Source organism: Thermobia domestica, chromosome 10 (assembly GCF_964235325.1).
Source record: "Thermobia domestica chromosome 10, izTheDome1.hap1.1, whole genome shotgun sequence".
NCBI classification, from domain to species: Eukaryota; Metazoa; Arthropoda; class Insecta; order Zygentoma; family Lepismatidae; genus Thermobia; species Thermobia domestica.
In genome coordinates, this window is record NC_137463.1 from 162,146,343 (window position 1) to 162,160,155 (window position 13,813).

General features: G+C 37.3%; 1 protein-coding gene across 1 annotated transcript in view; it reads right to left on the reverse strand.

Annotated features, from left to right (window-relative positions):
• The window catches only part of LOC145662806 (nanos homolog 2-like), a 28,836-nt gene extending 15,770 nt beyond the window's left edge, over nucleotides 1–13,066 (reverse strand). The window contains exon 1 of the mRNA XM_081728696.1: nucleotides 12,570–13,066. Coding sequence (XP_081584822.1) covers nucleotides 12,570–12,741 — 172 coding nt within the window. The 5' untranslated portion in view covers nucleotides 12,742–13,066. The remainder of the gene's footprint in view (nucleotides 1–12,569) is intronic.
• Nucleotides 13,067–13,813: the final 747 nt, after the last annotated feature.

The window sequence follows — 13,813 nt, forward strand, 5'->3', positions numbered from 1 at the left end:
TACTTATGTAGCTCACAGGGCCGCAACTATGGGGAAGAAAGCGAGACACGTGCCCCGGGCGCGTGGTTGGAGGGGCGCCTAAAACGGAGGTTATATATTAGTATTTTTCCTGCCGGTATTTAATATATTTCATCAGAGTGCGAAATCATGAAATCGAAGTGGTAGTAGACGAGGACTGAAGAGAAAAAAAAAAACTTTGCGCACTTTTATTCTTCAAAGTTTCGATATAGAAAGTTCACGTGTTTGGGCATCCAGAAGTAGTAAACTATACAAAGTTAGGTATTACGAGTATACCGCTGATCACTAGTTCATCTAATAATTAAATATGAAATACATGTTGATTACATATGAATTACGGTAATTACTTTGGAAACTTCTGAAATTATTTCAGTGTATTATCCCCCAGCAAGGATTTAGTGAGGGAATTTTGTCCAAAAATATTCAGTGGGGGAATTCCCCTGTTCCCCAAGAATTTAGCACCCTGTTTTTCACAATAAATTTCACTATTTCAATTCGATAATAAATAATGAAATTAATATAGAATCAAATCTCATATTATAATATGTATTATAGTGCATTTTTCTCTTCTCTAACTACATACATTATTTATTTTGGTAGAAAATCATTCTACAAAGACATTCTCTCAGGCTTTCTCCCACTTCTCTGCCAGAGCCATTTTCCGCACCCTATCCCACAAGACCCGGCGTTTAATCAAACGTCCTTAAAATATGAAGTAGATGAACTAAGAAGGTATTTGTGTGCAGGTTAGCCTGGTCTCTCACTGAGCCCCTCAATTGAATGTTTATGTAAATTATATGTCCCTATTTCACAAGCAGTAAATATAGCCTACCTTATTCTACGTTTTTTTAATGCATATCTACAACAAATTATAGCTTTAGAGGTTCTCGTGAGGATTGGGTGACGCGGATTATCTAACTTAGCCATAAGTTGTCAAATTAGAAGTTGTGCATCGTGCACGGTGATAATGATCCTGAGTTGAGGTGTAAAATTGCACTCGGAAGCGGAACAAGGGCTGGTCGTATTCGTATCTCAGACGAGGCATGAAATGGGACGAATATGAAAATAAGGTTGCTGTAATAGATTTCCACAGGGTTGGTAAAAGTGAGACTAAGGTTTTCGAAACACTTTTCATTTTTTAAATAAGACTTGGCAATGTCAAGTCCCCCCCCCCCCAAATCTTGTAATGCTCGGTACGCCGCTGATGGTATCTCTTCCTTATACCGATCGGAAAGTAGCATGGTATACTTTTTTTTTTTTTTTTTTTTTTTTTTGTGACAGCAAATTACACAATTTACTGCGATTTATATTTGACAGTTTTATGACAAACGTTTTAACAAGGCACTATAAATACTACCATAAAACACTGGCACTAAATTAATTTGTAAGTAAGTTATATGCTTATATGCTGTATCTTGTGTTTAATAAAACATATTTTTTATCATACGAAAAATTTGGTGAAACACAAAGTTTTTATTCAATTTTTCAGTTTGGATTTCATTTGCCTTTTTAAATGCTACTTGGTGTAAAACAGGAAGTAAGATATAGCTGTTAATAAAATAATTATGTTTGTTTAGTCACGAATAATAAATAAATATTTTTGTTAGGAAATCTTAAAGAAATTAAGTGCAATTTCAAGGAAAATCAATCTTATGTAGATAGGTTCTGTGTACAAAGGCTTAAACTGAAATAGTTACACACAAAGGTATAACATTTGGTCCGGGACAGTAGTTCTGGGTTAAATATAATAAAAACTATCTGAAATATAATTTATGGAGAAAAAGTAAAATAATAATAATAATAATAATAATAATAAGCTGAAAAGCAGTGGTTTTAGTTTTCCGGAAGGAAACCAAAATTTTCCGGTTCTTTTCAGGCCTCAAAAAGACTAGCTGCAACACATTTTTTGTTTTGGCTTGCAGCCCCTTCAAAAACGACGGGCCCTTCCTACATTAACCTGCTGGCTACACTCCTGTAGTGATACTTTTCTGAACTTTTTTTTCTATGCATATCGTATTAGGGGAAAGGAGCCTTATTTGGGGAGGGTTCCTAATTTGGGGAGGTGGCGTATCTCAGTCGAGGAGATCCTGACACCTAGTATGGCGCGCTGAAAGCATTGTATTAATACAAAGGCTTTGTGGAAGATTCCAGAGCTCAGGAGCCGCATGGCTGTTATAGTGGAAGCAGTAGTGTGAAGTGTGTGTTTTTGGACTGTGCGAAAGTTTTGGACTAAGGCGTGAAGGACCCTGAGAAATAAAGTATGTAGAATTGTTATATATCACTCTATTGTAAGGAATTGTGCTTTCAAGGACTACAAATATATGACGAAAGTGAAAATAGGAGGGAGCCTTATTTGGGGAGGTCGTGCGGTCCTAATTTGGGGAGCCCCAATTTGGAAACCATTCGCAACAGAGAGTACGTATTACATGACGGTTTTCCGTTTTCCAGATGGCTCCGAGATGCGGCCTCGAAGCAGTCAGAAAGGAAGAAATGGGAAAGCAGCATGAGTGTTTGGGGTGCCACAGACTACGTTTGAGCGATATGTAGCTATGAAGAAAATACCTGTCAATAGGAAGAAGACCGGTATTCCCTATAGAACTGGTAAAGGACTTAGCACATTATTGCAAGATAATGGAAGAGTGTTATTATGGACTCACCAGACGGGATGTCAGACGTCTGTCCTATCAACTAGCGAAGAGTAATGACATTCCTAATTCGCTTGCACAGAAAGACGGAGCAGCGGGGAAAAAATGGCTGAAAAATTCATCGCTCGAAATCCAACACTTTCGTTTCGAAAACGTGAAGATTGTATTTCACTAGCTGTGGCACAAGAATCGGGTGAAGTAAACAGAGAATGATACAGTACAATTGTGTTTGATTTTGCCTGTCCTAAAAGTTTATGTTCAATTTTTAGCTTCCTCCCCAAATTAGGAACCTCAAAATCTACTAACAAAAACTCCTAATCTGCTATCATTCAACATTTTTCACAAAAACTTGCAGCGTTGTCACTGATTGGCACTTTGTATTTGTTAGTTAATTTAACTGCGTACACCATTCATATTTTGCTAGAACGCTGTTACAAATAGGGAACGTTTTATAGCTTCCTGAAAAAAAAAAAACCTCCCCAAATAAGGCTACTTTCCTATGTATAGATCACATCGTGAAGAAATACTGATTACTATTATATATTCAGTTCTACTGAAATTGCAACAGGAGGAAAGTTACAGTAAAATAAAGAAAAACCAGTTGCAGTTTGCTATTGTTCCGACTTACGGATAGACAACACACAAAGTAGGCCTCAGGGTGCTTGGCTTTTTGCGAAGAGGCTAGCTACAGCAGTGGCAGTGAACTGTTGGTGTAATGAAAGGATAGGCAACACAAAGTGATGTGAGTTTGTGTTGGTGCCCAGAAAAATAACAATGTTATGTTATAGTTCTGTTTCGTCTCGGAGACAACATAATGTAGATTGATCTGAGAGTTATTTTACGGCATGTTTACAATACTACAGAAGTGTGTACACTGGCGGATCCACGTGGGAGCGGACGGGGCGACTGCCCGCCCCCCCAAAGGTCTTCTACTTCCAGCATGTATCGTTCAGAAATACAAATATTGTCTTTTCCCGGCCGATCCAATCTGTGTAACAAGCCTAGTAGAGTCTAAGCAAAATGTGATGTACTTAATGGTACTTAATACAGACATATTTGAATTGTGAATACTTCTGTCCCTAGTTCCTTGGGACGGTTACGATAATCCGCAAACGAGAGAGAATGATTCATACGTTGAACGAACAGCTGTAGGAAGAAGGAAAGACGGCTCCATCTGTGAACTAAAAAATATTTTAAAATTGTGTCCTAGGGAAAAAAAAAAAAAAAAAAGATGTAGGAATGGAATTCAAAATCTGAAACTTCAATTAGGCCTGCGCTTGAAAGAAGCAATAATAATACCTCAACATCTGCTACTTACAAGTAAGTATATTCTAATGGACTTCTGTTACATTTCTATTGTTGTCAATTGATTTTATTATTTTATACAAACGGTGAAACACGTGTCCGATATAGAATCATGTATTATAAAAATTGAAAATAATGATTTGGCTTGTTTTGAGCTTAACGTCCCTCTAGTATGCCGTAGAGGCTAAAAGAGACGTGGACCAACTGATTATAGGGCATTACTGCTGTATCGCAGAACCGAACGAAAATTGAAAAAAAGATCATTATTTAGTTACTCTTACAAAATACTAGGTTGTCACCATGGCCAAGTACGTAGCCAGGATTTCGTGAAGGGGGGAGGTCCGTGATATGAAATACTGTGATCATCACACCAGGGGCTCGATCGTTCTAAACTATTTTACTGGAACAGATATTGTTTCGTTTAGCCAGGATTTCGTAACGCGGAGGGGGTCGTGATATGAAATTCTGAAGGCTCAGGAGCATGATCAATGTTAACTACTTTACTATATTGGTTTGTTAGGACAATAAAATGAGGATATGTTGGTAAGTATTTTAATACCAAACTATGAAGAAATCTCGAGTAATAAAGTTTTTTTTTTTTTTTTTTTACGTTCCTTTTTTTGTTCATTCAAATATAACAATTTTCCTTTCATTATGATCTCAACTATTATGAAAAGTACATATTCACTATTATAAAAAGTACATATACTCAATAATGTCTTGTAAAATATTTTACATCTGCGTTCCTTTTTCTGTTGAATCAAATGCTAATAGAACTCCTTTTCCATATAAATTTTTTTTTTATTATTCCGTCAACTACTGTCTGTTCCAAATGACAGGTTAAAGGAGCGGTATAAAATTGTTTTTGAAATAACATGTTTGATGCTGCAAGGATGCGATGACGAAAAATTATGATAAAAAATGTCCACGCTGTTGCTCAACGGCACTATGCTTTCGGAAGCTTGAAATCTCCCTGACTAGTAGCAGAAATTCGGAGAATTCTGTAACTTTTCTAGAAATTTCAAATTCCCTGACTCTTTCAGGATATCTCGCTCACCTCGCCACCATGTATTGCAAGTAATACAAATCTCCTCATAAGAAAGAGTAACCAAAAGCTTCTTGTAGCTTTTTTTTAATTATTAACGCTGATCTTTCTTTTTCTCATTTCATTTTGTTTCATACTTCCTTATTTTTTTCATTTCTGGTATCGAAGGGTGGGGGTCCGGACCCCCCTTGGCTACGTGCCTGCCCTGGCTCATTTGGTTATTATTATTGTTCGATGTACATTGTGGACGTATGGCATAAAAACTAGTGCAAAAATCACGTAGCAACTTGTGCTAGGTGGCCACAGAAAACACGAATATTATCGAACTGAGTCAGTGCAGGAACGAAACAGGGGCCCCGAGAGGTAACGACAAGGTGCGTCCGTAGAGAGCAGGAACGTCAGCGGTGGTGGGTATACGCATAAACCGTGGATAGGATAGTGGAAGAAAACTTCATGTCATAAAATGGCGGCTAGGGTAAAGTAAACGTATATGATTAGAATAAATTAACTTGCTGAAAGAAATAGTGGGAGGAAACGGATGAACCCCAACAAAACCCACGCGCACGGTGTTTGTTCACAACAAGGTATACTTGGTTTGAGCTGGGATCGAGCCAGGCATCTCACGCACCAGATGTGAACGCGCTGCCAATGAGCCACCGCAGTATAGTATTTAAGGATGTGTTTCTTAATAATCCACTAAAATAGTTTCTAATGAGCAAGATAACTACGATGATAAAAATATTTCAATCCTTATTCTGATTTTGATTCTATTTTATGTCAGACATGTTGTGTTATTGCAATATTTTTATTCATTTTCCCTTCCTTTTTTTCTTATGAATCTTATCTTCTCTTCAGGTCGAAGAATGGACAAGAAACCTACAATAGTAGTTCAGGAAGGGCTTCTCAGGGTAAGACTCCGTCCCGCAATATTATCAAGACTACAAATGGGCCAACACGGCATAACATCAGGAATGTGGATACAGTTCAATCTGCTTTCGAACTTTTTGTAAGACCCAATATTCTTGAAATTATTTTGAAATGGACAAGTAAAGAAGGCTCAATTACATATGGTGATAAATTGACGTACCGTATTTTGATAGATGAACTTCAGTGTTTCATAGGCCTTCTTATATTGGCTAGAGTATACAAAGCACACAACAAAGGCATTACACATTTGTGAAATAAAGATGGGCGACCTATTTTCAACAAATCAATGTCGAGGAATAGATTTACAGAGATTTCTCGATGCCTCCGGTTTGATAACGCTGAACAACGACGCAAAAACCGTAGTCCTGACAAATTATCTCCAATCAGATACGTTTTTGATGCATGGGTAAGTACGTTACAGTATGCATATTAGCGGGTGGTAACATTACTATTGATGAACAATTAGTGTCACTTCGAGGACGCTCCCCTTTCGTCAGTATCTTCCATCTAAACTGGGAAAGTATGGGATTAAATTTTGGGTAGCGTAAGAGAGTGAATCATCCTATGCTCTGAATCTTCAAGTATACAAATGAAGGGAGCCTAATCAGCAATAACAAACAAACCAAGGTGATCCGGTAGTATAATCAAAGGACTTGAGGGGAGTGGGAGGAATGTTATATTTTCTTTTTTTACAAGTTTGCATCTTGCCAGAAAACTTGAAAAAGAAAAATTAACTTTACTGGGAACAATCGGAAACAATCGTAATGAATTACCGCATGAATTCACAGTCTAACGGGAGAGATGTGCATCCTTGTTCGGATTTCAGGATTCAATCACGATAGTTTCTTATTGCCCAGGAAGGGTGAAGTTGTGACTCCTCTAAGCAGCATGCACTTCTCCAATGATGATGAAAGAAAAGAAGCCATACTGTAAATTATATTAGATTACAATGCGACAAAATCAGGTGTGGATACAATGGATAAACTAGTGAGAACATATGCCACAAAAAGAATGACTAGAAGCTGGAAGATTGTTATCTTTTACAATATTCTAGACATCAGTGCGCTCAATGCTTTCATCTTTGGCTTTTACTCAATCCTGAATGGTACAGCAGAAGTAATTACACAAGAAGAATATTTCTCCTTGAACTAGGGAAGTCTCTAACTGCACAAAACCGACTTCGGCGTACAGAGATACCGCGTATATCTTCAGAAGCAAATAAAGGACGAAAGCGTGGTCGTTGTCATCTTTGTGAGCGATCTGTTGACAGGAAGAATCAGGACATATGCAAAAATTGTAACACTTATCTGTAAGCAACACTCAGCTATTGTTTGTGTCAAATGTGATAATTACTAAGAATTGCAAATGTAATTTTGTGCAAGTTCTTTAGTGAGTATTTGTTTACGTTTTTTGGAGATCAAAATTTAATGAAAAAAAAAACACACACGTAAACAAATGGTTTTAGAACTGTTTTATAATCTAATAGTATGTTTAAAATACAGTATTTGACTGGAAAATTCAGCTATGCTACTAATTTATCATCGAAATTATATTTTTCTTATGTCCACAACTATCCTTAATTTATATAATTGCATGTATATTATCAATTTGTAAACACATTATGTGACCAGAAAAAATGAAATGAAATCTTCGAATTTTACGTCCCTCGGTTATGCCGGTTAGGCTAAAGGAGACGGTGCTGATGAGTAATGAATGAAATAGTGGAATGAAGAAAGTGGGAGGAAACGGGAGAACTCCGAGAAAACCCACGCACGCGGTGTTTGTCCACCACACTTGGCGGGGGCTGGGATCGAACCCGGGATCCCAAGCACTGAGCCACCGCGGCCCCATGCGACCAGAAAAAGCTAAATTTATAACATAATATATAAACAAACACATTAGAGTATAGAAGTTAGCACCATTAAATGTTCTTTAAAAACAGGTCTAAGTTTCGTAAATAAATGAATTGGGCTTATCAGTGACCCCAATGGTATTCAATGAAGTGAAAAAATTCCGGTAGAAGCAGGGTTAAATTGAATTCATTGTAATTTGGTCCATGACATACCATTTTATGTTGTAAAGGTCAGATCCACCGGTATTGTGACACAGCGGTGCTTGAGCGATTGACCCTAAAATTTCAAATTCCGATTAGTTACAATTTCACAGCCTTCTTTTATTACAAGTAGGCTATAAACTTTCGTCAGTGGAGAGGAGCGTGTGGATCATGGGTCAGAGTTGATGACGATGTTCTTTACAGTGGGCAGAGTGGTTAATAGGTCCGAGTGGGCACGGTGGGTGATGGGTCATGCTAGGTCGTGGGTTACGATGAATGGTGGGTCAGTGGGTTGTGGGTAAAGTTTTCATTCATCCACGCTATCTCTTACTTTTGACACAAAACTAACTTTTATAGAATATAAACACAATAACTAAAGAGCCCTTGCGCATTCTAGCACTTCTGTACAGATTAACAGTAATTTGGAAGCTGTCTTAGCAAGGTTTTAAAGGACAACAATTTTCCTAAAACTGAATGTTGTTTACTGTACCTATCTAAACAATAGCAACCCCTACAAACGTATCCCGATTAAATTAGCTTCCTTGTAATCATGGGCGGCGATTAGGGGGGGCAAAGGGGGGCAGTTGCCCCCCCACTTTTCTCAAGTGACCCATTGATGTATATAGTTTCATTTGGAAATGTAAAGTTATTGTATATATATTACTGGCTCATCGAAAAAAATGATGCCATATATTTGCCGTTGCGTGAGTACGGTTATTTCTCTTCCCGTTGTGTTACGAAAACTACAGGAATTGCGTTTCAATAGCCACGGAAAATAGTCCAAAATTTAACGTATTGGAGCGCAATAATTCCAGCGTACTTTCATTTCTTCTTACAATGTTAGTCAGCCGCTTTGAAACTAATTGTGATAACACTTAAAAAAAAAAAAAAAAAAAACTTCACAAATTATTCTTTAATTGCATAAAAATTGACTAAAATGTATTTTCTTTTTTCTAATAGTAAGGAATATTGATTAAAAAGAGAGTAATAGGAAAGAACTACCTTTGCAGTGTAATATACGAGTGAAGTGGTGTGTTTAGGGGTGTACGAGTGTGTATACAATTAAATTTACTAAATTCAACATAATTTTAGGTTTCAGAATTATTTTGTATAACTGGAGTGTGGATTGATTGTAAGTATTGTTGAGTTTAGATGTATTCCAAGAAAGTGAAAACTGCACCTAATGGAAACGACATGTTTCGGGAAGCTTACTGTCTTTCTAGAGTAATAACATACATTTAATACCTTGTGTAGAATTAAAAATATAAGTTGTTCATTAATCCCTAATTCATTAAAGTTTACATTAACTTTTGCAAAACAAGCCTCATTATTCATTACTATGAGTAATACAGGGTTAGCCTAAAAGAAATAGACAACTTTTGTGGTCCCCCAAATGAAGAGTTTTAATGACATGGTAACATAACTTACGTGAGTTGTAGGGTACATCTGGAAGTGTTTGTGGTACAACTACAGATGTTCTATGTATGATCCTTTGGTTACACGGGAAACATCTAGTCTGTAGTCCAATTCTTCCCAAACAGGCATCAAAGTCTGACTGTCCACCAATGCAACAGCATCTCTGGTTCGTTCAGTTGCGTCAGACTGAGGGAGGGGGATAACATACACATTATCTTTTCTGAAAAACCACAGAAAGTAATCACACGGTATGAGGTCTGGACTTCGTGGTGGCCATTGAGTCAGCCATGTTCTCATCAGTTGAACGGCCAATTCACCGCCTAGGAAGAACTTCGTCAAGGTAACCCTTTACATCGGAATCGAAGTGGGGTTCCATCCTGCACAAATATGAAATTGTCACTATCTTCTTCAAGTTGTGGCATGAACCAAAGTTGCAACATGTGCAGGTACGTTCTTTCAGTAACAGTTTCTTCTTGAGCCATACACCTTTTTGAGCGATACAGCACAAAACACAACCTTTGGGGAGTCCCTAATCTGCTCTGTTTACGACATCACTAATGTGAAAGGTTGATTCGTCTCCACATGTAAGCAGTTGAATGAGGTCATCTTTTTCTTCACAAAGATTTTGCATGAACACGCAAAACTCTAAACGCTGCTGTTTGTCACTTTCACTGAGACTTTGCAGTAATTGCAGTCGATATGGATAGAACTTGAGACGTTTGCATAGAATGTTTCAGACAGTCTTTTGAGGGATGTCAAGTTCTTTTTCTGCACGTGTCGTTGATTTCCTTGGGCTGCGAGCGTAGATCGCACGAACGCGTTCAACTATTTCATTTGACACTGGAGGTCTTCCCGTGGATTTCTTCTTACACAGACAACCTGTTTCTTCACATTTATGCACCCAGTCATAAATGAACTGTCGTGTGGGTGGTTCTTTCTCATACTTTGTCCTAAAATGACGTTGCACTACAGTAACTGAATTTGTCTTGGCATACCCCAGAACACAGCTTTCTCAACTTGACTCGCCATATTCCTCCTCCTAGCCACGTCAATGTCAAGTTCGAGGGCAGGGCCGCTTACGTCACACACCCATCATTGAAACAAAGGAAAAACTGTCAGCCGCAAAACTTCAAGTATGTATGCATGTACCACAGGTAAAATCTTCTTGCTCAAAAAAACATTTTATACATAGTACAACTTGTCTATTTCTTTTAGGTTGACCCTGTATTACCCTTTCTATTTATTTGTTTTGCAAGTCTGTTATTAAATAATCTGATAGCACAATTTTCCAGACAGAATTTTAAGATGTTCATGAGCAAATAATCAAATCTTTTCTTACACTTTCGTTGTTTAAGAATACAAGGAGCTAATATCTACTTCCGTTGCTCTTGTCAATTTACTTAATAAAATATAATATACTGTATTTTAACTGAAAAAGGTAGTATCCTATTAGTTATGCAACCTTTCGTCAAACAAAGTGTTAGTATCAACAAGGTAAACTAACATTGATATACAAATATTCAAATTATGTCTTGCCCCCCCACTTTTAACGTCCAATCGCCGCCACTGCTTGTAATATTACGTTTCAGATTACTTTGCACAGTGGGATGACAAAACACGAACTGTTTACAAATATATTCAACTACCTGATATCCACAACAAAATCAGTGTTCACAGCAGGCCGGTAGCCAGCCCAAAAATGTTGGAGGGGCCCAGTAGAAGTTAGGTGGGGGGCGATCCAACCATATTATAGTTCATTTGCAAGCCTACCGTGAAAATTTTAGGGGTGCAGTAAAAATTTCGGGGAAAAGGCCCCCGTTGGATATGGGCCTGGGTCATAGTCATTTGTATAAACTCTCACATTTCCAACTCAAATCTGAAACGCTTCTCTTGGAATTGTATTTCGGAGTTCCATTCAGACAAACACGTAACACATCAGGTTCGCGTCCCACATAGCCTCGGTGGTGAACGGGATGCTAAATTTTAAAAAAAATGAAATCTTTTAAGTTTTACGTCCCACGTTATGCCGGTTAGGCTAAAGGAGACGGTGATGACGAGAAATGAGTGAAAATGGTGCAAACGGGAGAACACCGAGAAAAACCTCGAATACGGTGTTTGTCCTCCACAAAGTCCACGCGGCGCGAGCTGGAATCGAAAAAGGGACCCCAAGCACCGGAGGTGAACGCTCTGCGACTGAGCCACCGACGCTAAATTCAAATCCGAATCTGCTACATAGTACGACCAACACCTTCAATATTCCCACGTTCTCTGTTCCACAGGATTCCTAAGTTATGCAACAAAATGATTTTATTTAATTCTAAAGTTGCAGATAACTACGATTTCATTTTAGTGGCTAAATTTTAGTCCGCTTTTGTTAGTTTATTATTATTATTATTATTATTATTATTATTATTATTATTATTATTATTATTATTATTGCACTATGTTACTGTCCAGAGATTGTTAGATATTCCAGAGTAAACTGGTGTTCAGTTGTAACTAGAATTATGTTAGAAAATAAATAACCATTCTTTCATATGATCTTATAAATATCCTTCATTTGCTGTAAGTAGTCAGTAAATTTAATAAACAGACGAATTCTTAGAAGAAGGGAATCGTTTTGGAGGCCGACCACTTATTTATATCCCCGTGGCTACACTTCTGTTCTACCCTAATTAGAACATAGATAACCAGGTAACGCTTAATTTATTTTATTTTCCACAAGGAGAAAATGGCTGCAGTACGTACTGACTCATTCAATAGCTATGATACCTATTAATTTCCCAAGCTACCAATTTTATTTATTTAAAAAAAAATCTTGCTAATTCTATTATTCACTAGAATTAATTAGCCTTATGTCACCTACTGGCTACAAACATAGATCTAATGCTAGTTGTACTAAAGACTAACCTTTCACTTAAATCTGCTCCTTTATTTTATTTATTTATTTATTTTTTGACAAAAAATACTAAATATTTTCTTTAAAAGTATTTTTACTTCTAACATGATACCCTATATTAAATACAACTTAAAGGTCCCGTTTTCTTTTTATGGAAAGATTCGTGAACCAGTTGAAAAAACAGAAATTTCCTGGTTAAACTGTCTGTATTGGTAAATAAACAAATAAATAAACAAACAAGAATGATGTAGTCCTACTTACCATAGGTTGTGAAGTCGGTGAATAGACGCTGAAGTTCATCCTGTAATGACTGATTTAACGGGAAAAGGCAAAAGCTATCCATTGTAGCAGCATTAAAAAAAAAAAAAAAGGGACACAACAGACCACACACACTTTTAACACCCTCAAGAAGTTTCAAAAAGGTGCACAACATTCAACCACCTAAGACTGACTGATAAGGTTGACACGAGTGGTTGGTGGTTCGGTTATCGTTGATGGCTCCCGATAGACAACGCGAAAGAAAGTAATCGAAACACAATAGGTTGTTATTGTCTGAATATGTAGCTACTTCGTTTCTACAAGTAAAAAGAAACTCATTCTGCAGGACTCAAAGAAAACAATAGTGAGAGATTACATGTAGTGACAACTAAATCAAGGCCCCATTTGCTCATTTTATTTCAAGCATTTCAAACTATACTTTAATTTGGTAAATTGGAGCTTATCGTCTCTGAACTCCACATGAGACAAACTCTATTGCCTATAGTCGGATCCGAACAATCACGATGCCAGCATTAATATCTTTTTGTTTTGGTGGGCGGGGGAGGAGAGATAAGTTGAGGGGAAAGTATTCTGGGGGGAGGTACATTTTTTTATGCATTCAGAAGGTAATAGTTTCATATTACTCAAACTACCTTACTATATACAGGTAACAGAGTTGGCTGGCTTAAACCAGCTGTTTTTTTTTTTTTTTTTTAATCTGGTTTAAACCAAACAAAAAGAGAACGAAAAATGCTTTAAATCGTGTGAACTTCATGGTGGCGTCTCCACATATGAAACAATCTGAATTACCTTTATGTACTTTTCACCTTTTAATCAAGAGGTCCCGTGTTCAATTCTCGGTGGAACCACAACTCATCTTTCAAGTCAGTGGTAGAGCGTTCACCTCTGGTGCTTGGGGTCCCGGGTTCGATCCCAGCCCCCGCCAAGTGAACTTTGTGGTGGACAAACACCGTGCTCGTGGGTTTTCTCGGGGTTCTCCCGTTTCCTCCCACTTTCTTCATTTCACTCATCTCTCATCATCACCGTCTCCTTTAGCCTAACCGGCATAACCGTGGGACGTAAAACTTAAAGATTTCATTTCATTTTTTCCAACATCAGCTTGATTTGACTTTGTTTTAATTTTATTCAGTGATATCTACATACCAAATTGTAATTTAATACCTCAATTTTAGTGTGGTGATTATGATACGTTGACCTTAAAATTTTATATACAAATACATTTAAAG